This window comes from Atractosteus spatula, chromosome 5 (assembly GCF_055471065.1).
Source record: "Atractosteus spatula isolate fAtrSpa1 chromosome 5, fAtrSpa1.hap1, whole genome shotgun sequence".
NCBI lineage: Eukaryota > Metazoa > Chordata > Actinopteri > Semionotiformes > Lepisosteidae > Atractosteus > Atractosteus spatula.
The window spans coordinates 46400585-46426137 of record NC_142710.1 but is presented as its reverse complement, the minus strand read 5'-3'; the positions used below and the strand labels follow the sequence as shown (position 1 = coordinate 46426137).

At 34.8% G+C, this 25553-nt stretch overlaps 1 protein-coding gene across 1 annotated transcript in view; it reads left to right on the top strand.

Annotated features, from left to right (window-relative positions):
* The window catches only part of cfap20dc (CFAP20 domain containing), a 166286-nt gene that overhangs the window by 6336 nt on the left and 134397 nt on the right, over positions 1–25553 (top strand). Inside the window, exon 6 of the mRNA XM_088916509.1 lies at positions 12472–12586. Coding sequence (XP_088772635.1) covers positions 12472–12586 — 115 coding nt within the window. The remainder of the gene's footprint in view (positions 1–12471; positions 12587–25553) is intronic.

Here is a 25553-nt window from a genome sequence, read left to right as displayed (position 1 = left end):
AAAACTGAAAAAACAGAAAATGTAAGAAAATACCAGACTATTTTGATCACTCTAGCTTTAGCTTCTCATTTTAGAGAAGAGTTCTTTTCCACTGCAAGAATTGCATGCATTTCTCTGGATTTTGGTATTGTTTTAAGTGGTGTTTTTTATTCTTATAAATAGAAAGCTACTGTAGAACTGTACATGCCAAGCCTGTTGAAGGAAACATCAGTTTTGTGAAGGTGCAAACTTCAGTGCTTAATTTATTTGTGATGTGTAAAACGCTAACAACCAAAAAGCAATGTGACGGTAGAAAAAGAAATGAGCTCTGAATACTACCTTGCTATGGAACCTATATTCAGGAAATTGTCAACATTATAAGGTCTTTGAGTATTAGATTGTCTGTAATGCTAAAACAATCACTTTCATAGTGCAATTTAGATAATTGAGTATAGTTCATCAAATATACTTGTAAAATTAATATTGAGAAGACTTGCAATGATAACATTTGTTTTGATTATTACTTAAAGATTAAATATGATTCTTAATTTAAATATAAAAAATGTTTTAACAAAAAAGACTAAATTAAAATGCTACAGTAGTTTACATCTACTTTTAGTAGTTCACAACTTTTACTGTATACATGCAGTACATTTATGCTGAAATTAGCAGGATTTGAACCTTGGACTCTAAGTGCTGAATTTGGATTTAGAATATTCAGCAAAAGACATGTTTCCAGGCATTAGTTAAGCTTACATTATATTTGCTGTAGTCTGAATGGTAAACTGCTGTGTAACCTGCTGGCAATCAATATTTTTAAGTAACTTCAAGGGTACATGAAAACACATAAATAATCTCTCTTTCAATTATTCTGAGTCATACCAGAGCTCAGTGTTGACAGGCCCCTCTACAGAAAAATGGGCAAATAAAATATGATCTAATATGTTGTTGATCTTTGTTTCAATTTAGACAAAAGATTAATACAACAGTGACATTATAAAAATATACCTAAAGATATACCAGATGTCTTTGGAGCAGCAGAATAACAATAATGAATTAAAATCTGGGAATGTCCGAAAAAGTTATGTGTACAAAATGAAGAGAATGAGAAAAAAGTGATTTTGCAGCAATAATTTGCATAACAAGAAAGCTATTGATAGCTTGTAATAGTTGATTTAACAAGAAAAATAAATAAAATGTATTTGAAAAAACATGACAACATTAATATGACCATCTGGAAGGTGGATTCCAGAAATGCCATCAATCCAGCTTTTTCAAGCTAAGCTGCTGCTCCTGCCAGGTTTATGGACTGAAGCATTTATCAGTTTAAAGACATAAGTTATAAATTATATTTATAAATATTTATAAAAATATAAATTTTATTTACAAAAGCAAAACAAAATCCTTTTGTGTAAAATTAAATTAAAAATATTTTTTAACCATCAGTACCCATCCCAAAATCTAGTTTCAGTTTGTTTTGTGATTCTTTGTATATTGACTGCCAAACGTATCTACTGTATTCACATGCAGCATTTAAGTGTCCAGCCATTCACATTCAATGGTATAAATTATACATTATAGTTCATGGGGTGTTTAATTTCTACCTCCTCTATGTACACTGTTGAGAGAGCAGTGTAGTGGCATTCTCTTTTTCAGTGTAATTAGTTTAATGAATTCAATTGAGAATTAAGTTTTACAGAAAAAAAGTTTTATGGGCAGACTTTTATCAGTGTGGATGAAGTATTTTCCATTTACCTTCTTTAAAAAACAATCAGCTTATGCAACAAAATATAAAGCATCATGAAGCATAAAGAAACACATCTGACTTTTGGGGGTTTTGCTTTACATGTCCTGCATGTTCATTTATATTTATTCCTTTTTTAAGTTTAGGTTAAAACTAGTTTTTCATAGTTAAACACAATTTGCCACAATTTAATCATAAATATGCTTTCCCCACCATGCTTGCTGTCAGTCAGATTTTTTTGCTAGAAAGCGCTAGACATCAAAGAGTGAATTCAGAAAAAAGATTAGAGTTTGTAAAAGTAAGGCTAGTGACAATTGAAAAATAATGTTGCAATGAATTGCTTGTGAGAGAGACTTTGCACAACATAAAATTCACCCCTGTATCTGATGGGTGAACATTACATTTAATGGTAGAATTCATATGTTCAAGGTTTTTTTTGTAATTGTAATTTGATTGATCTGATCAACAACTGAAATAATATTGAACTGTTCATCATCAGCATCAGCCAAAGTACAGTAAACTTAAAACATTCTTATTCATTCCTCACAGATGCTTGATATATGTTCAAACGTAAAGTTGTGCGCATGAAAACAGTACAGTTTTCTGTTAATTTAAGATTTTGACTATAGAAGAATTAACAGAAGAGAGATGAGTAGCATGGCATGCTGGCATGGACAGCACTAGGGCCTCGGGTTCAATTCTTCTTGTAAATTGTGTGTAGAGTTTGTATGTTCTTCCAGGTTTCCTCAGGGTACACCAGTTTCCTCACACAGTCCAAAGACATACTGGTAGGTTATTTAGCTTCTGTGAAATTAGCTCTAATGTGAATATGTCCATGATTGCATCTATATGTGACCTGCAGTGTACCTTGCCTTGAACCCATTTTATGCCGGGTTAGGCTCTTTCTTTCTCCATGACCCTGTACTGGAGAAAACAGTTTAGAAAATGGATGGATGGACATTAATATTTTTAATTTAATTATAATTGAGTGTAGAGCTGCATTCAGAAATTAGAGCTGTTATTAACACTACATTTGGATTCAAGTGTGTCCTGATGGACATTACGCAATCATGTTATTATGTTATAATCTTAAATTCACAAAATGCACAGTCTCAAAAATATTTACACCAGACTCTGTCCATGTATAGAATTACATATGGGCTAAAAGTGCATTAGTTAATATATCGCTGTTAACATGGGTGCTTGATTATCAGAAAGTCACACAGTAATTTCAGGTGCTTTTACGTACAGTAAGTAGATGTGCCATCAAATGCAGCAGTAGTCAGTCAGTGATCATCAAATAATGACATTAGATATCCATTGTACAAGTGTTGGGTACAAATTATGATAGTATTTTGTCAGAGGAGACAATGAGAATAACTGAATGTCCAACTCATTTGCCAACAATTGCAGACCACACAGATTGTTATGGGAGCACGCCGGAGCTATGAGTAGTTCTGATTTGTACTGGATGAGATGAAATCACCTAAAAACTCAGTAATTTTTTTTTCTATTTTTGTATTGATGAAAAATCCTTTACTATGGAAATACACGTTAAATCTGCAAGGGATACATCTCATTCTCAATCATTTCAACTGGTTGGTCTAACACTGTTGAAATTTAGTCTTTTATTTTTTTTTTACCAGATCGCAACACTGCATCTTTTCAGTTGGCTTGTGTTCTTCTTACTGACTTTCACAGGCTTTACAGTTTTCCAGCTTTAAGCAGGCAGTAAAGTGGACTGTTATAAACATTGATCTAATCAGTCAACTGAAAAAAACCCGGTAGGTGAGCCCTCAAAAAGTAAAAAAAAAAACAGGTTTTTATTATTAACTATTATTGTACTGCTTTAATGCAGTAGGACTGTACTTAAGGGCCCAGGGGATGAAATTTGCATGGTGAAACAAAGTGGAATTTTACACATGAAATGCAAAGTTTACAACGCCTGATGTTCGGGCATCATATCTTAAGCTTATTCAGCCTAGACTTTAAAACAGCAGAATTGTTTTTTCATTGTAAGGCACTGATATCCCCTGCTTTGTTACAATGATACCTTGGAGAAAAATCTTTATCAGATAATCTATTTAGATTCATATTGCTGACATGTTTATCCTCTGTAAACATACAAATCTGTTACAAAATTATTCAGTTTTTTGTTAAAAGAAAAGATGAACAGACACATTTATTTATTTTTTAAGTTACCCTTAATTTATAATGATTGCAAAAATATGGAAATTGTTCACATATTATTTCATGTGTTGCTAAAATATATTCATGGAATAATAACAAGCTGATGACAAATGTATTAAGAACCAGTCAAGGTGATACGGTCTGGCAGGTTTAATTTAAAGTTACAGCTGATGAGAAGTGTTTTATCAACACATCATGCTGCAAGAGTATGAGGATTGAATATACAATAAAGGTGTTTTCAGAAAAACTAGATTTTGAGGGCTCAGACATTTCTGCAGTTGGAATTTTCTTTTCTTACTTGAATCAAAACAAGTACGGAGGGTTTTATGAACAAAGGAACATGATGCCATTAAAACAGGAATGTTCTGTTGTCATCAGAAAATGTGTTTTGAAACCAAAACATATTATTAAAAAAGGTAGAGCTTGTTAAACAAAGGAAAGTGATCCGTTCTCACACAGTTACACCATTTGGCTTGGTATGTGATATTGGACACTATTCTGCACTATGTCTAAAACAAATAAGATAAAGTTGGAAGATGGTCTCATATGCTCATCAGTTAATAACAGTTATATTTTTTTTACTTACTTTTTTTTGTAGTGCATATTTGATTTTTCCATGGATACAGCAGGGGAACATATAACTGTAGTTCTGGTATAATCAAAGTATAAAAAAAGGAACTGTGCTACAGTTTGATTCTTGGGCACCCTCTTACCGAAATATTTTGGCTTTATCAACATAAGTTAAGCTAATCAAAAATAAGCAATTCACCCTGTGTATGTTTGATGAATTCTGCCTGTTCTGACGTGTTGCTTTACAGATAGAACTAGTGTCAAATTCAATAGCTACTGCTACAACTTTGTTATGAAAAATAATTGATTTTAAAAGATGGTGCTTGAAACAAAAGTTTCCTGGTTTTTTTTTTGGTTTTTCCATCATGCATTGATGTATGGTTTGAATTGATCAGATTGATACAGTACACAATATTCTGGATTATTATATTATTATACTCTAAAATTCCTATTGATAAAGAAAAATAATAATTTTACATTCTGCTTTTTCAGATAAGGATTTACAGTCAGATAATATTCAGAAGTCTTCATCTGTAGTCACAATGAATAGACTTTTCTGTAATACTGTAATACTAGCATAGGCATTACCATAATAATGTATCTTCCAGATAAAGTTATGATCAAAAGTTCAAATGAAAATAATGGCTAAGTTTAATTCAGAGTCAGCAGTAGTTTTATACATTCATTTTATTTCATTGGAATTCTGTTTTATTTATCACTGTTTTTTCAGAAGATACAGAAATAATTTTATTTCAGGGAAAATGCCTATATCTTGTGACCCCTGTCTGCTTCTATCCTTCGGAGATTTGATATGTATCCTTCTGATCGTCTGGAAGCAATCTGCTATGAATAGGATAGCAGATTCTGCTGCATTTTGATTACAAAGACATGTCTAAGTATGAGAATAGTTTTATTTAAATGGTATTATACTAATCCCTAGAATCTCACTGGAAAAATGTTTCTTTATGGTGTCTTACTTTTGGTCTTGGGAGATTTGAAAACTTCAACACAGAATTAATTTCCTACCTCTGTAGGGAAAAGAATTACAAATGCTCGCATTTTAACATATGCCATTACGTTTCCATGTCACCATAACAGGAAGGGCTGCTCACTCTTTTAAGCAGAAAAAATAGAGAAATCTTCATGTCTTCCTCATTAGCGTGTAATTATGCAGAGCTCATTATCCAGCTTCTGCTGAAAATATAACAATTCATTACATGAATTGGTCATGCTATTTTCTATCCCTAATTAACTGATCACTGTAATGAGAAGTGTGTTATGACGATCGTGACAGCTGATGGCTTTAATTTGTTTTGTAACTTATGGTTTAGCACATTAAAAGTTGAACAATTAAGTAAAAGCATTAAAGTCAAATTCTGTTGAATAACACCCTTTCTTATTATTTGTGCCGAATTCTTCATTTTTACAGTGTTATCTCAATAATCCATAATGATAAAAAAGTATTGAAAAATTCATATTTCATAGCTGAATGTTTTGATACAGTATACTGTACAGTGCCTTACAAAAGTATTCACTCCCTTCCAATGATGTACCATTTTGTGAAATAACAAAAGATGCAGATAATTTTGTTTAAAGTAAACATTTTAATCAAAACTTGAATGGTCAAATTGAGTCAAATTGAAGATTTTTTCTGGGTGAAAGAAGCTAAACTAAAATGTTTTAATTGCGTACGTATTCACTACCTTTGTTATGAAAATGTAAATTATTTCCAGTACAATGTTTTGTTTTCACAAATTTCACAATTTGTTGACCTCTCTCTGTGTGCATTTTGTTCACATGATTCCAGAATAAATATGTTTGTATAAGGTTCCTCAGTCAGGAGATGAATTTCAAGCAAAAATTAAACCATCAAAACATCTTTTAAACTTTAAACTTTAACTTTAAATCTTTAAAAAGCAGTAAAGTTGATCTGGAGCAGAATATTAAAGATACTGAATTGTGAAAATTATGAAGAGAGGGCTTATCGTACCATTGAGACACTTAAATCTGCCTAAATAAGACTCTCCTCCCAAACTGAAGAGCTAAATAAGGAGGAAACTGGTGAGGGATGCCTCCATGAGACCAACTTTGAGAGACCAACAGAGATCAATGGCTGAGATGGGAGAAAAGGTTCATCAAAAATATCACAATCACTCCACAAGATCTGTAAGTGGAATTTGGAACAAAGTAGTTAAGTGGTACTACAAACGTGCTAAAAGAATTTGTGGTCAGACAAGACAAACTGCAAAATATTTAGTCTGATTAAATAGTGTGTTACATTAATATATCCGATTTTAAAAGGGTAGCCAAGTTTAGTGGAAAGAGGGCTGAGACACTGAAGGGCAGTGATGAGACATTCCTTACACTAGATTTGCATCAGTCACTTCAAAAAGTGTCAATTTATCCTCACATAATCAGGTTAATATGAGGAAAGGTATGTCCAGTATTGCCATCTGTCCATAAAATTATCAGTGAGAAAAAACATAATTTTGGAAGTAAACCAAGCTTGGACAGCTTAGTGGTGCAGTGATTAGTGTTGCTGTCTCGCAGCCCTGGGTCCCTGTCTTCAATTCCTGAGGTCTTATCTGCATGGAGTTTGTATGTTCTCCCTGTGTTCACGTGGGTTTCCTCTGGGTGATCTGGTCTCCTACAGATTTGCAGATTAATAAGACATGCTTGTAGGTTAATTGACTTCTGGGAGAATTGTCTCTTGTGTGAGTGTGTGCATGATTGTGTTATGTGTGCCCTGCGATGATCTTTGTAAGCTGTCAGATTTGCAGACAGTAATGTTGAGATCCTCTCCTTGCTAAACATCTCATGCAAGTATGACAAGTCAGAAGAGACTCTCATTGGCATTGTGTGTTTGTGATAATATGATGCTTTCATCTTGGAATCATTTATTCAGTTTCTTACAGAACAGTTCAATCTCTTCAGTGACTGTACTGAAAGATTCACAGTAGGTTCTTTTATTCACTATACTGTGATTTTTACAAATTCTCCAAAGCCATCAGTTACTGCATTTGAAATTCAATTTCACGTGTTTGGGTAGTGTTTTAGCTACAGAACATAATTCAGTAGGATGAATGTCCCCATTTGCGCCAAAAAAACTCTTTATTAGATTTTGTTTGTTAAATCTGAAGTCCGTCAAAACGAGAGTTTACTGTACTTCATTTATAATTCAACAAATATGGACATAATTTCAATAGATTAAATATTTTTGCAAGGTGCTGTAAATTTACTGATCACCGTTTTTAATTTATAATTAAAAATAAAGCATTAAAGTTACAACATAATATATTTTTCAAGCTAATTAACGAATAAATATTGCAGCACACATTCTCTTACCAAAATATTCTACTTTTTTCTCAGTATTACAATAAGGATCTAGTTTAGATCTAGCTTACAGTCACTGGTTTTGATAGATGCTCATCAACCTTTTAAAGTTACTATAGATTATTCATTTTCCTCAGGCAATCAAAGCTGATGATAGTATTGTTCTTTCTCCTAATTGCATTGCTGCTGGCAACAGACTGACCTTAGAGTCCAAGAATTTTAATATTTGGCAGCGCAAAGGTAACAGGTGAGCAGTGCACTGAGCTGATTAGAATAGATAGCCTGCTGAGAGCCCTTCCTTGTAAAAGCTAGTTTAACATCAGGACAGTGTAGAGAACTGATTTTGATAGCAGGCTTGTCCATCATAATCTGTGTTTTGTTCAGTGTGCATTTAATGCTGTTGCTTCTAAGCAGTTGTTTGATAAATGCAGGTTGAGTAATAGGCTAAGGTACAATTTCATATTTCAGCAAAATAAAGTAAGTATGAACCTGTATAATACTGTATGTAATGCATATTTATATACGTTTTGTAGTGAAAAGAATCAGCATATTTACTCCCATGGTTTTAGTGCTGTGTTGCAGGATATTCAAGACTACTCCTGAAGGTTTATTTCAAATATGAAATACCGAAAGTCTTTTTTTTTCTTTATACGGGCTGTAACTGTAGATATTAAGTGTGAAAAGATTGCAGCTAATGACTACAGAACCTGCTGATTGCTGAAATATTATAATAAATGAGGTTGGTTTTCCCTCTGACTGTCTCATTTTTTCTCACCATGCTCTCATTACTCTCCTATCAACATATGTGTGACCCTGATATATGTATGTGTAAGTAAAGATGTAATGAGAAAGCAAAAGTTTAGATTTTGTGTAGCTGTTGAACAGTTATTTTTGATTTAATGTTAATATGACAAGGACTAATGAATGAAGACTAATGTTGTATTTAATACATGACGTTGCATTTCATTTTTCTCTGAAGTACAGACAGTGTAAATGTCCAATCTTCTGCTTTGGCATGATGTGTAGCTACACATTCCTGTTCATGTCAGAGTACAATAATGATATATTGTATAGAATTATAGAATATGATATGAAAGATCCCTTTTTTAGTGTGAACCTTCTATTAATACATTCAAACTGGACTTTTCGCTTACCTGTATTTAAAATGGCATTTCAAAGTGTTTGTACAGCAGTTTTGGATATGAATATGCATTTTATTTTCATAATCAATTGTACAAGTCCACATTTTGAATTATTTTCAAATGAAAACTGCATTTTGTCTTCATTAGCACCAGAAACACATTTAGTGAATTTATTGGAATTTGCATGATTGTTAGAGTGAAATATCAGTGCTTTATTCAGTCTTTGAAGACAGCTGATTGCTATACAACATAAAATCTCAAACACTGTGATTAGAGTGTTAGTGCCCACAATCATGAGGTTCTGTTGCTTCAGTTTTCTCTCAGATCAAACATTTAGTTACAGCAAAGAGATGTAGTGGTTTGACTGTTTGACAATACTAAGTTGCTGGAGTGCTGCAATGGTAATTATCTCCTTTTTTCTTCTGTATTAGGCTATTGTAAACCATGGCTTCCTGGCTAGCTAACCAAACAAATTTGAATAACTGCATAGTAGCAATGCAGAAAAAAAGTATGTTTTTTTAGATATATTTGTTTAGATTAATCCTAATTTTGTCAATGCAAAATTGTAATTACCAGAGGATTCACAATTCATAACACAATGATGCTACAGTGTTAATTTGTCATCTTGAGCTATTGTAAAATTCTGCCATGCTAGTAATTTTTTTTAAACTTCCTGTAACGATATCTTTAATAAAACTTACATGACATCACGTCATGACCAAGACTATTACAGAGCAAACCTTTAACTGTCATCATCAGTGCTGATCATTACAGCACAAACCTTTAGCACCTCAGCCCCATCAACACACTGATCAGTACAGCACAAACCTTTTTCAGCCCTGTACGATCATCACACTGACCATTACACCACAAACCATTAACAGCCCAGTTAGGATGAGTGAGTCAGACTGAGTGCAATAATTTACTCTTTAAAAAAGCAATATCTATTTAGTTTTGCAAAGACATTTCCCGTACAATGTTTCAATAATGGTCACCTGAAGAAATTTTGGACAGTAAAAAGTCAAGCAAACACAAATGGCTGCCTAATTCTTTTCTATACGATGTTCAAACTACTGTAGTGTTTTTCAGATCTAGCACAAAACATTTTAAACTAACAGTAAATAAACACTATGTGTTTTCCCCAGGCTGTCCCAGTGTTGCCACTGGCAGTAAGTTCATTCTCATGGGATCTCAATCCCAAACCAAACCCTGTACGAACACACCCAGAAAGTGTTTCCCGGAAGCTGCCTTTTTTTCAATCAGGCAACTAATAATTCAGTTATCTGGTTCTGGAGCACACTCATATTGAGTGAGCTACAGCGTCAGTTGCACTGCTTGAGTGAACTGCGTCTAAGCCACCGTAGCTTTTTTCCCCAAGCCCTGAATGAACAGAGATGTTTTTTCCCTGCTGCATTTTATTCTGCTTGCGGGATGTTTTCTCTTCTTTTTTTGTTTGTCCTACTCTCAGTCGCCAGGCCTTTTTACTGCCGTCAAGGCAACAGCATTACCATTGCTTGCATTGCAGTGCCTTATATCTCCTCCTCCACTGCTTGCAAGTTGCCTACCTATTATTTTTTCCTTGATGCCTGACTCCATTAATCTTTCAATTATCCTGCATTCATTTCTCCCGTACCTCATGTTTAAGCCTTGCTCCATCCAAAGATCCCCGAGGTTCTGAGACCATGAGACCCTGAGTTTGGAGTTTGGTCCTGAACTTCAGGGATCGCAGCATAACACTGTGATTACAATATTCTATTACTATAATATGTGTTGTATTTACCACCCAGAACACAAAGCAATAACATTTTATGTTTTACGTTAGTCATTATACAAATGTTTCCAGGGTACAATGATAAGTTTTAAAAGGAAAATCCACCTTTGAATAAGGAGTGCAGGATAAACAAAATCCACATCCTAGTTTTCTTTTTGTCTTGAAGGTAGGAGAAGAACTATGGGAGTTCTTTTTTTTGCCCAAGTGCTGAAAACATTTTCAGTTTTCAGATCCTGCATCCTTACGTGAATATTGTTGCAATCTTGCCTTAAACCTACAGTACAAAGAGCTGTTTTATTTCACCTTCTCTCTGCCTTGTCAGGTTGCTGTACTCTCACAATCATTTTTTTTAAACATTTTATTTATTGTATGTCTAAAGGACTCCATGGGCAATGTACTTTTTTCCCCTACTAGGATTGCTGCTGATTTCCAGATCCAGACCCAAACCCAGACTAAACATTTAATTCTAAAACTAGATTATACAGTTTCTGCTTCCTGTTTCTCAGGTGCTACAGTTATGTATTTAAGCTTGAAAAGGGAAGCTTGGCCTATGAGAACCCTCTCGGGAACTCAGGAAATCATCCTTGGGCACAGAGATTTTCATCTGCTGTGACCTCACTCTCCCTAGTTCTAAACGCTTCACAGGAACTGGTGCCAGATGGTTGGGACCCTTGTGTCCCAATGCCATTGGAAACTCCTGTAGGGGTTTTTTGCATGTATTGGGACAATTATTAATTATTAACAATTAACCTAATTAATTAATTGTAAAGTAATTAACAATTATTAAAATGAAAAGCACACATTATATAGGAATGTACATATAATAATAATATTATAATATATATATATAATACTACTTTCCTTTTTGTGAGTGTTTGAGGGTTCAGTAAAGGTTTATGTTTCTGGACAAGATTGTTCCAAAATAGGCAATTCTGTAAACAGTGTTATCCACTGTTAATATGGTCTTGTCTGTGGTAAAATTATAGGTTCCTAGCTCCAAGTTATGTTTTTCAGACTGCATAGATTAGCTACCAAGAAAATAACATCCCTAATAAGCTAAAATGTTATGAGTGCTCCTTCCAACAGAAAAGAATAAAGTTTGACCACTGTTTCTTTTTTTCTAATCTGTGTAATCATGAATTGTACTCAAAATCTGTTACCAGTACTTCAGAACATTTCTAGCTTCCTTGCTACCACAGAGGGCTTACCTGAATTGCAAACAGTAAAGTTCCTTGTTTTGCTGTGTTTATGTGCTTAGGAAGTAAAAGCGAAAAATATTTTGTACTGTAGCTTACTTTGAGAATGTACATGCCACATGAGAATGACAGGTGCGTGTTTAGAAAAGAAAGACCATAATGTTTTCCTTTTTAGCAGTTGACAATTTGTTCTCATCATAAACATGAGCTTAAGGGGATTCCGAACAAGCACATTTATTATAGCCTCGTGGTGCCTCTCCTCACTCAAATTGAATTCTATTATGAGGGAAGAAACTGTTAAGATTCAGCAGTGAAGGTGGGAATAAATTAGCATGTGAATTCTATATATTTTGGGCCTACAGCCACTGACTTTACATTTGTAGAAAAAAGAAATCACAATACTAATCTTAGGAAAAAAAATATCCCAACTTGACAGTCATGTTCTAAACTCCACATTTATGTATTTTAACAGCAGCTATTCCACATGTTCTTCAAACTGTACCCATTTATTTATATCATATAATTTATTGTCTTATTTATTTCTAGGATCACAGACCTGGGTAACCTAAAAAGAAGACTTTATCTATCTACTGTTCATAAGGAAGTATCTGCTACCCCCTTGCATGCAAAGATACCTCTTTCATGTCTGAAACGCAGCATCGTAAGTACTGTACATGGATTCATTTTACAGTATATCACTTTAATTGCCAGTATAAAAGTGCTGTTATAAAAAGTGTAAAATCAAAGAGTTAATTATAAAGAGTGGAAAAATTACACTCTTTATAATTTTTAAACTAATCCTGGTGTTGGCATCCTTCCTTTTCTAAGAGGACACTCCCATTGACATATTACTTGGCTGTTATTTATACAGAAAGTTGTTAATTTACTTGCACATGTAGATCCACATAGACATCTTTTTATTTTTTTAGCACAATCATTACACATCCTTTTTGATAAAAAATAGAAATCTTTGTTAAATTTATTTTCTTTAGAAAAAGACATGCATTTTCCATTTATACTGTAAGAGGGTGGTGGGTGGAGGCAAGATGGGGTGCGGTAGGAAATGAAAGTGTCTGTTCCTCAAGAAAGTGTGGAACAAAGTCATGGGCAGTCACTCCTAAAGCTACTGGAATGCAATGGATGAAAAAATGGAACAAGAACTGTGAGAGGGGATAGGATAAAAAGAATCACTGAATTTCTGAATTTAGGTTATTAGCCTTTTCAAGAGCAAGCAAAGTGTAACTGCATCTAAAGTGCACCAAACTGATAACAGAACTGAATGAGAGGGCATAAACACTGTTGGCTAAACAGTGCCAAGAGAAAAACCTGGAGATCAAGGAGGCTGGAGATCAACCACTTGCAATCTAGCCTGGCTATGAACAAACATACCTGTACGTTGCAGAAGCATCTGAATGAAGTTCGGTAAGACCTGAGGTAGCAGCCAAAGAACCTAGAGACTGAGGTGACCAATTTTGCGAGACATATGAGCCAACTTCACTCCAGGCAAGATGTGAGTCAATGAAGAAGCCTGGATAAAGTAAGTAAAGAACAGAACATCCTACAGCAACAGCAGATTACCTTCCAATAGAGCTGGAAAAGGTCAAGCAAGAGAGGACTACACTCACCAAGCTTCAATCTTGGGTGTTAAGTGCGGTGGCAGAAGTGGAAACAGGAGAAACATCTTCAATCCCAGCTACAACTGGCTGTTGCAGAGAAAGATATAGCTGGAGGAGAGGAGTCTCTCCATAGAGGCCTTCATAAGAGCAAAATGAAAGAATGGAACAAAGTGATTGAAAAGATAGAAAGCCACAAACATGGTGTCAAAAGCTGGGAAACAGTAAATTTACAGTAGTTTACTAAAGAAATATGCAAAAAACAATTGAATAGTGCTCAGACTGAAAACAATGTGTTTTGTAGCTGAAACCCTGGGAGAGAGGCAGCTTCCCCAGTTACAGTCTTTTCTGAAACAAAACATGGCAGATGTTAAAACAATCAGCAATATCTGGCCCAGGAGAGAAGCTGGTCTAAGAGTAGGCCCTTGCTCAATAGACAATAGAGCCACTGTTTGCATACCAAAAGAACCTTGACATGAGGGAGAAGGAACTGCCTGTTCCCCTGGAGTCCCTGGAAGTGAACAGAAACAGCCTTGGTAAAGCCACCACCTGTGGAAGAAGAGTGTGAGAGGCTGTCTGACTGGCCCCTGACTGTGATGGAAGAAAAGGTTCAGGAGTAAAATAAACTTAAGACACTGAGACAGAAGGTTTCTAAAACCCTTTGCGTTCTTAGATCAGACAGGACCATTAGTATCAGGACCATTACCAAAAGAGGTGGCTGCCAATGCTGATGTCATTATTCCAAACATGAGCGAAGGGCTGCTGCCAGTATTCACTGATAATATAGATCAATAGATGGTACTTGTGGTGTATTAGATGTTAGTCATAAGTTGAAATCCATAAACCCGTTTTAAAAAAATGAGAATTTAACTATCATAACACTGATGTAAATTACGCTAACGTATAGTATGAGTAAATCAGTAGTGTAAATTGTAGAAGTTATCATACAATGTAAATGCAGGTACTGTGGATTTAGGGGTTGTATGGTTCTATAAATCGCATTCTCACACCAACCTCAAACTTCAGGGCTGTAGCATGACTGCAGGCTTCTCCTGACCTGAAAATTCAGAGCCTTGACTGCAACCATCTAATAATTTCAGGTACATCTTGTAGTTGTAGTTCTTTTTAAAATCCACTTATTATGGCATATTAATAGTGAATCATGTAACTAAAGGATCTTTATGTAGCTGAAAATAAAAATAGTTTCTGAACATCATTAATAATAATAATTTATGGATATAAACTTTGAATATACAGTAGTGAGTACTGATGACATATTCTACTTTGTATACATCTGGATTGAATTCTTTATCGTGTGGTTATTTTGGAAATGTTTTAACATGTTCGTTTTAACTAAATTTTGCTGTTGTTATTGTTATAATGGATAATGAAGTGCTTATACACTAGCTTGTAATGTAGCTTGTCCAAACCGTGGTACGGTGGTAAAATTCTTACCAGCCACCTGAAAGGTCCCAGGTTTGATTCCTGGTCAATGCACAGGTTTTATTTTTAACAAATAAACACTTACTACTATAAAAATATAATATTTAAAGTATGTTGTCAGTTTTATTTCACATGTCAAAGTATGTTAAATATTAAAATAATTTAAATAATACTATTATAACATGAATGAAAATGAATCAGTTAGCAAACGTGAACACTGTCAAAATGGTGGGAGTGAAAACCAGTTTTGCCAGTTTACAACAACCCTTAAATAGCAATTGAGGTTTACAATTGTGTAGTTTCTTTTAGATTCTAATCATTATAGCCACTATGTATCATATATTTTTACAATTATAATCTAGTTTCATAATGTTTGATAATGTTTGATCTCCTACCACCCCCTTTTTCCCAGTTTGAATTTCAGTTCAGTTTGTCATACAGTATGCACAAGTGCAGTGAAATGCTAATTTGCATGTAAGCTCCAATACAAAGACATTAAGGAAATACCAAAACATATACACAGAATAGTAGCAGCAACAAGTTAAATAACATACAACTTAAAAAAACATCAGTGTGAGCCAGTGGTAGGGGTAGAATTTAGTAATCTGACAGCTTGTGGGAAGAAACTGTCTCTGAATCTGGAAGTTTGTAACTTTATGCTCCTATAATGCTTACCACAGGGGAGGGGGGAGAAAAATGAGAAACCAGGATGACTGGTATCCTTAGCAATACTTCCAACCTTCCCGATACAGGGTGTTGTAAAAATGTCCAAAATAGAGGGGAGCTGTACTCCAATGATGGAGTGGGCTGACCTGATCACCCCCTGTAATACCTTCCGGTCAGACAACTAGCTACTGCCAAACCAAAATATAATCCCACACGTGAGCACACTCTCAGTAGCACACCTGTAAATGTAGTAAGGACAGTTGAAGATAGACCAAATTTTTTCAACTGTCTGAGGAAGTAAAGGTGATGTTGTGCCTTCTTTGTAGCTCCAGTTACATGCTTTGACCACGTTAAATCATTAGTGATGAAGGTACCCAGGAACTTGAAGCTGCTAACCATCTCTTCAGCCACCCCATTGATGTAGATAGGGGAGTGGTCCCTGTCCTGTTTTCTAAAATCGATGACCAGCTCTTTGGTTTTGCTGACTTTGAAGGAGAGATTATGCACAACTCCACCAGGTTCCTGACTTTATCCCTGTAGGCTGTCTCATCATTAGCAGTGATTCGGCCAATAATAGTAGTGTCATCAGCATATTTGTAGATGGAGTTGGAGCTGTGTCTGGCCACACAGTCATGGGTAAACAAGGAAAACAGCAGGGGGCTAAGCATCCTATGTTGTAGGTCAGTGTGGAAGAAAGCTTTTCATCTACCCTGTCTGTGGTCTGCCAGTCAGGAAATCCATAATCTGCAAAGAGAGGTGTTGATTCCTAGGTCATTAAGCTTCCTGACTAGTCTGGAAGAAACTATTGTGTTAAATGTGGATCTATAATCAATTAAATAGCATTCTGACATAATAAAAAGATCATACAGATGTTATGACAGCCACAGGGCAGAGAACGAACAGTGTTCCAAAGAACTGTCATAAATAATCACTTTAAAAAGTTTTTTTCTTTAATGTACCCTTACATTTGCCTACACAACTTATTCTTTGTATCCCCAAATTCCTAATATCCCTGCTTTCCCTAAGAACCAAGTGCAGTGTACTGTATTTCCTCAATTTCTGTTCTATCTGAAAATTCGCTATCACATACTAGAGGCTCTACATGGACAACCTGTAATACAACTACTAATATAGACTTTAATCTTCATTATTACTAAATTACACTTTTATTAATAAACACTTGTATTAATAAACTTAATTACTAATAAGTGTTGTGACTGGAAAGCAATTTTAGTTAAACATTCCAATAATAAGTGAGGAATGCATAAATTAATTACATAGTGATAATATTATTTCCACTGTATTTGAGAAATGTTCTAATGTGTTAAAAGTTGCTTAAACCATGTGAAGAGGTGGTAATTTTTCTCATTGAAATTATTCACAAAATTAAAAAAAAAACAAAAGAGAATCATACTAACTAGTTTGAATTCTTCTTTTTTATTTATGCTAATACCAGAAAGAACAGTTATTTTTTATGTGGCAGATATTTCATCATTTTCTGATGTCCCTGCTCACACCAAATATACACATTATTTCTGTTTCCTAATAAGAGGTAAAGGTGTACTAATTTCTATATTACATAATGTTCTATTATCGTTACATATAACACAGAGTTTCAAAGACCACCCTAGTGTCCTTTGTGGAACTTGGACATTGAATAATGTAGTGTCAGCATTGACAGGGTGAATACAGAAAGATTCAGTCCTGGAGCAACTTCAGTTAAACTCTCAACTGCAGAAAAGTTGAAAGAAACTGTACTATCTATAATAGCTCAACAGATGTTCTGGAGGACAGGACAGGACAAGGCGCAGCAAAATGAGACTTTCAATTGTATTGGTCTCCATACCATTGGATCAAGATGTTTATGTCAAGATGTGTGTGGAAGCTGGTGTGCAACAGGTTCTCCGTAAAAGATGATAGTACAGGCTTTATCCATCTCCAGCATATTCTCTGAATCATTTGGTGACAAGTTAACTATGGTGGGAGCAGGAAAGTAATGTTTGAAAGTTCTGGGTCATGACCTGATCATGTAACTGCTGTAACTGAGCAGCCCTTTTTAGGATCCACTTTGCTCACCCAAGCTAAAAATGCGGGGCCTGTATTCTGGAGATATAACATTAACATTACATTGGTGTTGGCTATACTTTATGCTGGAAGAGAAAAAATCAAAGGAAGAATGTTTGATTGAAGGACTTGGATTTGCCTTGAACAATGAAATCATCAACCACCTGCACCAGGTTGCTATAAAAAATCAATAAGCTTCTCATCACACTTCATCTCAAATTCGATGCATTACCAGTCAAAAGCAAAAAATTCTTATTATGTCAGGCTGAACCACTATTTTTTGGAATACTGAAAGACAGACATTCTAAATGGAGACTTCATTGGCATTGATACTAGTCCCTAGAAAGGAATATTGACATGGCAGCAGTTTGATATTGTCTTCAATGACATTTTTACCAAATGCTCAGAGCTTAGGTTTGTCATCACCAACATATTGCTTGAAGAAGCAGCAAAGTTCTTGGAAAAGCATTGTGAAAGCACTGATGATTCCAACCAAAATAGGGAGTTTTCAAGAATGTATTAGGAAAAAGCTTTCAAACCTCAACTAAGAATAGTAAAGTGATCAGTATACTTGGGAAGACCTCATATGGTGCCAGGATGCATCATGATTGATTTGATGAAAATCACCCAGAAAATCTGAGACATGAAAAGTTTGTGGAGCGAAAAGCCAAAGTTCAACATTTTGCAGACATACCAGGATATCTGTTTTTTAAATAGCCACTGACCATCATTGAATGAATTGCACAAGCCATCAGTGATATCTCCATAAATTTGTAATGCTTGGCATGTTTGCATTCTTTTATTAAAGATATTATATAGTATTGTTAAAGGAAAAATATTTAAGAAAACAGAGCACTAGAAAAATTAATAAAATGTTAAGAGATCTGTGAGGTTAGCCTTAAAACTTTTGAATGCTTATTAACTTTGCTTCTAAGAAGTCTGTTCAAGTTTGAATATTGTATTTGTATGTTCATTATTTAAAATCTGTTTTTATTTTCAGATACTACTTAAAAATGGACTAATATTTGGCTCAATGAGGATAGAAAGCCGTTTTATATGTTAAGCATACAATATGTAGAACTTCCTCAAGCATTTGAAATTACCAGAACGGTACTGGCTGAGAAAGCACTTAACATTATAGCTAAGGTGATTAATGGCCACATTAATGTATTTGTACAACAAAGATGTGTAAGCAGTGAAAAAATAATCACAGTATAACAGAAACACTCAACAATACAGTTTATGCTCTGCATTACTTAAGTTTTGTATTTACTAAAAGCACAAAAAATAACTGTGCTTTATATGAAGAGAAAACTATAGTGTAAAAAGAAAAAAGACCCAAATAAATAGTAGAGCCTGTTTGCATTTACAGTGAATAAGAAATTAGTAGTTTAATAAATCATAATATCATTTTATATTGCTCTTGATATTACAAAATATGGAATGATCTTATACAGTACATATGGCCTGAGTTGATAATATTGCTAGTGATATTTGATACTGAGTAATCCTAACTAATCCAAATCTCAATTAGCTAATGAATATGCTGTATTTATCAACACATCACCAAATTACCCCCAACATGTTACTGGACAGGGATCCATAATTCAGCAACAGTTAAGTAAGTAGTGGTTGAAAACAGTCATTCAGGTATAATTAACTTTGGGTAAGGAAGATCACAGTGTCGTGCATGATTGTTTTTATTTGGGCATTTTCATCAAAGGACACAAACAATGCTTCTAAAAAGAGCTTGCGGGTACCATCTGTGTCACTTATATAGTGCATCCTGTGCAAAGAAGAATGTATTGAGGGAATGTTAACTATGTACTGTATATTAATCTTTCATTGATCAATAACAATGAAATAACCACATTTCGTTTTTGTTTCTTAATGCAGAGTTTTTATATTTTGCATTGATTGCTTAAATTCAAAACTGTATCATTGTTATTATACCACAACTAGTTGATTCATACTTTGCTTTGATTAATTATCTTATCGTGGCATTAATATTGGGTTTCTCAGGGAGAATAAACATTCTCTATATGCCTTTTAAGCCTTTTTTTAGAAGGGTAGAGACCCTCTAATTTACTGTCAAGATTCCACTACATTCTACAGGAAAAACACTAAATGGTAGTCATACACCAGATTCCCCCAAGTGAAACATACTGTTAGAGAAATTCTTCATAGATGAAGCTTCAATCTCTTCACCAGTCCATGTAGTATTAGATCTTGAGTATTTTTTAATGAAGTTGAAATGTATCACTACATTTACTACTTACAGGGGTAGTAGTGTACTATTAATTTATACAGTAGTAATGCGTTATCTCATGATAATTCAGAAAGAGAACTAGAGTTTTTATACAAAGGTAAGGGGGAAATAAAGGAACCCCAAAAAAGTTACACAGGGAGCCAAAACAAGGTGAACCAAAGGAAAACGAAAACAAAAGACCATGTAACTAAATGCTTATACTATTGCAGCCATCTAGAATGCATGTCAAAACTCACATCAGCTGAAAGCACACTGTGGTATACTACAGTCTGGTCCATCATGCAATTTTCAGCCCTTCACTGCTTCATACAGGTCGATATGTAGCACTTGTGTTGTGTTAGAGGACAATAATAATAACAATAATAATAACTTCATATAACACCTTTAAAAATGGCTTCTCAAAGTGTTTTACAGCAAAGAAAGGAAAGTACTCAATGAGAAGAATGGGTAGAATTACTTAATTGCAATAGGGGTTTGTAATACAGTAGGACAGCAAAGGGGCAGACACAGAAACTGTTTAATTAAATCCCTTCTAAAGAAGATTTAGAGTCTTGATTTGAAAGTGGTTGGGAGAGGTGACTCTGATATCCTCAGGAACTGAATTCCAGAGCTTTAGAGCATAGCAGGAGAAGGCCCTGCCACCCATAGTACTTAGACAGGCTTGGGGTACAGATAGGAGACCAGAATTCAACGTTGAAGGTTGCAAGGTGTGGAGTAGGATGATAGTAAGTCAAACTGGTACTGAGGTGTCAAGCCATGTAGAGCCTTATAGCATGAGGATTTTGAAGTCGACACAAAACCTGATAAGAAGCCAATGCAAGAACTGAAATGGTATTTTTTCTTTCTTAGTCTAGTAATCATAATACTGGAATATAACACATTTTATACGTTATGTAACAATAATAAGTAGCCTAACTACAGTTTTATAATGTAAGGCAGCTGTTGTTTCCTAATGTTCATTTTTTTAAGACTGAACACGTGTCATATCCAATTCATTTATCTAACGGAAATCTATATCCCCATTTCAAAATATACATGTACAGTGGAAATCTTATTTTCTTCCATTCACATGGAAACATAATTTGTTTATGCACACACACTATATTGTCTGTTGCGAACGCAATGTTTTTATTCAAGTTTCCATAGTATCAAATTGACTTTTATGTAATGAAAAAGAAAAAGAGATGCACACAACCTTTGTATGCACTCTTTCAAGTTCCCATCTTATGTGAAGAAAACCTATGCCTTGACTCGTGTGGTTGACTTTCAGTGTCCACTGCAAGGAGATGATGCAACCAGATTAAGGTGCAAGACACACCCATTTCACATCAGACGTATTATACTGAAAAGTGATGCATATGAAAGACCACAAGACCAACAAAAATATTTATAGTCACATTATAAGTCACACGTTAAAGAATTCCATGAATGTTCACAAATTTCCAAGTTGTACTCTACATTAACTAGAGCGTTTTGCAAATAATCCATAAAATTATAGTAAAATGTTTTGAGCAGTGCACTCAGTACCTCAGCTATATAAAATAAAATTGCAGTATTAACAATTTTAATCTTTTGATCTAAATATAGTGCAGATGTATCAGCTAAAATGGAGTTTACAGTATGCGACAGTATGCTAATATAATAATAATTGTATTAGTCTTATGCAGTATTGTCACAAGTCTTATTTGGAGTTTTGGTAGAAGTGTGGTAACACATCCTGTCTCAACAATTTAAATATTGTATTTAATTAAATTGTCACTAGAATTCATACAGTATGATTAGCACAGGGAAGCACTAATGGTTTAATAAACATTTACCAAACATGCCAACTGATTGGTGGAAGCATAAATACCAACATCAGTAAAATCAAAGCATTTATAGGTATCAAATTGTTCATGGGTGTAGTGAAAATGCCTGCAATGGAAAATTACTGGGCCAGTGATACAAGATATGACAAAATAGCAGATGTCATGCCAATTAAGCGCTTCAAATGTTTGTCCAGAATGCTTCACTTTCAAAATAACCTGGTCCCTGAGTCCCGCGAAGACCGGCTGGTAAAAATCAGGCCTGTGATAGACCATGTGAGAAAGAAATGCTCTCAAATTGAAAGTGAAAATCAGATCTTGATTGATGAAATGATGGTGCCTTACAAAGGTCGAAAAGCTGGAAGTTTGCGCCAGTACCTACCTGCCAAACCCAAGAAATGGGGTTTTAAGATCTTTGTGCATGCTGGGGTATCTGGTTTTGTGTATGACTTATTTGTCTTCACGGGGAAGTCTACATTTGATGGTGCTACACAAATTCCACTCAAAGAGTTTGGTTTAGGGGCCAATGTAGTTTTGCATCTTTGCAAAACCATCAGGAACCCCCCTCACTGTGTGGTCTAGTTTGACAACTTCTTCACATCTCTTAGCTTGCTAACCTATTTGAAGGATTCCATGGGCCTCATTGACAACGATGCACAGCTTGCAATAGTCAAATGGGCTGACAGCAAAACAGTCACCTTGGTGAGCACACGTGCTTCTGTGATGCCTGTGGGTGAAGTGAAGCGCTTCTCAAAGAAGAAGGGAAGACAGATATCTGTCCCATGTCCACAGATCGTGGCAGAATACAACCATCACATGGGAGGTGTGGACTTGGCTGACATGATAATTGCATTATATCGCACTCCAGCCAAGTCCCATCGGTGGTACCTTTGCATATTCTGGCAACTGATAGACATTGCTGTCAATTATGCATGGTTGCTCTATCGGCGTGACGCAACAGCAGTTGGTCCAGTAAAGCTGAAGAAACTGAAGGCCTTCAGGCTAGATGTTGCCAAAGGTCTCATCTATCCAGAAAAGCAAAAACAAGGCCGGCCTTCCCTAGGAAATGAGAATGATGCACCAGTGAGGGTTGTCAAGCAGCCAAAGGTCCAACGGCCTATAGATGAAATGCGCTACGATGGAAACAGCCACTACCCAATTCTGTCTGTGAAAGGGAGATGCAGGATGTGCCCTGATGGACAGACCTCCATCATGTGTGAGAAGTGTAATGTGAGGCTTTGCATTGTCACTGGACAAAATGCACGCAACTGCTTCCGCAGCTTCCATCTTCAATGAGATACTGTTGAACATAAGGACAGGTCCATAGTACTGGTATTAAACAAACAATGAACTGTTGCAATTTTGGGCCCAAATGAATTGGGGTTTTTGTATGATTTTAAATTTTTTAACATTAGAGTAACTTGTAAGTTATAACACCAGTTGTAATTTTTTAAACACCAAAGCAAGTAGGGACAAGGGTGTATAGTACGTTTGGTATTTTATATTTTTTATATTTTTAAATGAAACATAGAAAGGTTTTTTAAACATAGAAAGAGTTTTAATGGTTTTATGGTTCTTTTGACTATGTGAGCTGTTGCCAAAAACAGTTCGGATGTATACCCCAAACGGGCACCGTATCCTGTGGGATACAGTTTGTAAAATGGAAAATAAACACACAATTTTGAAAAAACTTATGTAATTGTGTTATTTGAGACAAAATGCACTAGAAAAAAACAACTAAAAAATTTTCAGTTAAGTTTTTTGGTACTTGCCCATTAAAGGGTTAACCATGCAGCTGTGCTACTTTAAGGATTCACTGTGCCACCTGTGACTTTTATATAGTAGTGCAGATTATTGCACCAGATCCTGCAATAGATTATTAAAAAAAATAAAAAAGTGATGATGTTTTGCACTTTGTGACACCATAGTGCCTGCCATGGTATACCTACTGCAGGTGGCTGCATCTGTACATAACATCTCTTGTTTCCTTGAGTACAATTTGTAAGAAGCCTTCAGGCACATTAATTCATCTTTAGTGCTTCTAATTCCCAAAACAATTCCTTTCTACTGTGCTAATAATATTTAATACCGAACTTTGTAATTTAGTTGCCTCAGGCATGTTTAGACTTCTTCCTTAATGAACACCTGAATAAAATGCTTGTACATCAGCCATTTCATTGTAACTGTTTAGAAGTTTCCCCCTTATGATCCAATGTATACTTCACTTCATCTTTAATGTTTATTTTGCTGTTGTAATGCTGATAGATCTTTTTATTATTTATTGTAGCCAATGTTGCAATATTCTTTTCTCTTGACACTTGGACTCCTTTTTTAACTCAATACTGTTATTTTTTTAGTTGTTTTATGAAAAGCTTTTCCTTTCTAAGTTTTCTAATTGATTTGTTGAACTAGTCAGGATAGTTTTTTTAGCTTTAGATTAACTTTTAGGATAAACCTGTTCTGTGCTCCAAGCACAATCTGTTTAAATGTGCCATCAGTTCTTGACTGATTTCATATTTTTCCATTCTACTTCTCTTAAGTACTATCTTGTTCCTTTAAATTCATGCTTTCTTAAATTGTGAACACTTACTTTGGACTATACAGTTTCAAAATTTACTTAAAATTATATATTATGAGCACATTTATCCAGTGGTTCTTTTGCTTCTTTTTTTCTTACTCTATCTTTACTCAAAAGTAGTCATTAACTATGTCTAACATTTCAGTTTCTGCTGCTAATATTACTGTAAGTTTTTCCCTGTATATTTTAGAAAAGTTAAAACCTCATATAAAAACTTCTTTTGCACAGAAATTCTATAGTTTATATGGCCTATTGCAACCTCCTAACAGTATACATTTTTTTAATCTGGCACATACTTTAGATTTGTTTCCTATAACTTCAGTTAAATAGTCTTTTTGATACAGCATATACAGAGTGCTTTGATACAGGAAGCTACACCCCCCCTTCTATCTTTTCTGTCTCTCCAGAACAATGTGTATCAATCTAATGTTATATTCATCTCTGTCATTTTTGGTTAGCCATGTTTTCTAATAACATCATAATTGCTTTTTAATGTGGCTTAGCTTTTATTTCATGTAATTTGTTTTTAATACTCTTAGCATTTAGGTACAATAGAAGTCATTGATGCAACTCTTCCAGCCATCACTCTATTCAGGGATATTTCCCATGGATTGTAAAATTGCTAATTAAGTGCCCACCCATAAGAAGTGTGACAAAATTGATCCAAATAATTATAAACCAATAAGTCTGACTTACACTATACTACATGCACAGTTTTGGAAAAAAAAGTAATATAGAGGTGAATGCTCAAACTAGGGTGATGCATTTAAAAAAGGCAATAAAATGCTATAATATATAGTTAGAATTGTAGAATTTAAATTGAGGAATGTCATCTTAAAACTGTACAGTATAATGCACTAGAAAAAGCAACCAGATATATTCCAGGGTTTAAGAAGAAATCTTTTACTGGCAGACATTGCTTTTAAGTCTGGGGACAACATGTTATATAAGATAACTCGTTATGCACTTGAAAGATCTGTCAAGGAGTCAAAGAGGGCTTATATGAACAAGGTTGACTATATATATATTCGTATGAGTTTAACATGCAGAGGTAACATAGTTATATTGTCACAGTCAGGTGCCTCAGCCAGTCGCGGCTGGCATCATCCAAATCGATAAAGTTGTCGGGGCATCTAAAGCGAGGGCAGGAGTATAGGATGTGGTCGGCCATCTGCTCCTTGCCATCGCCG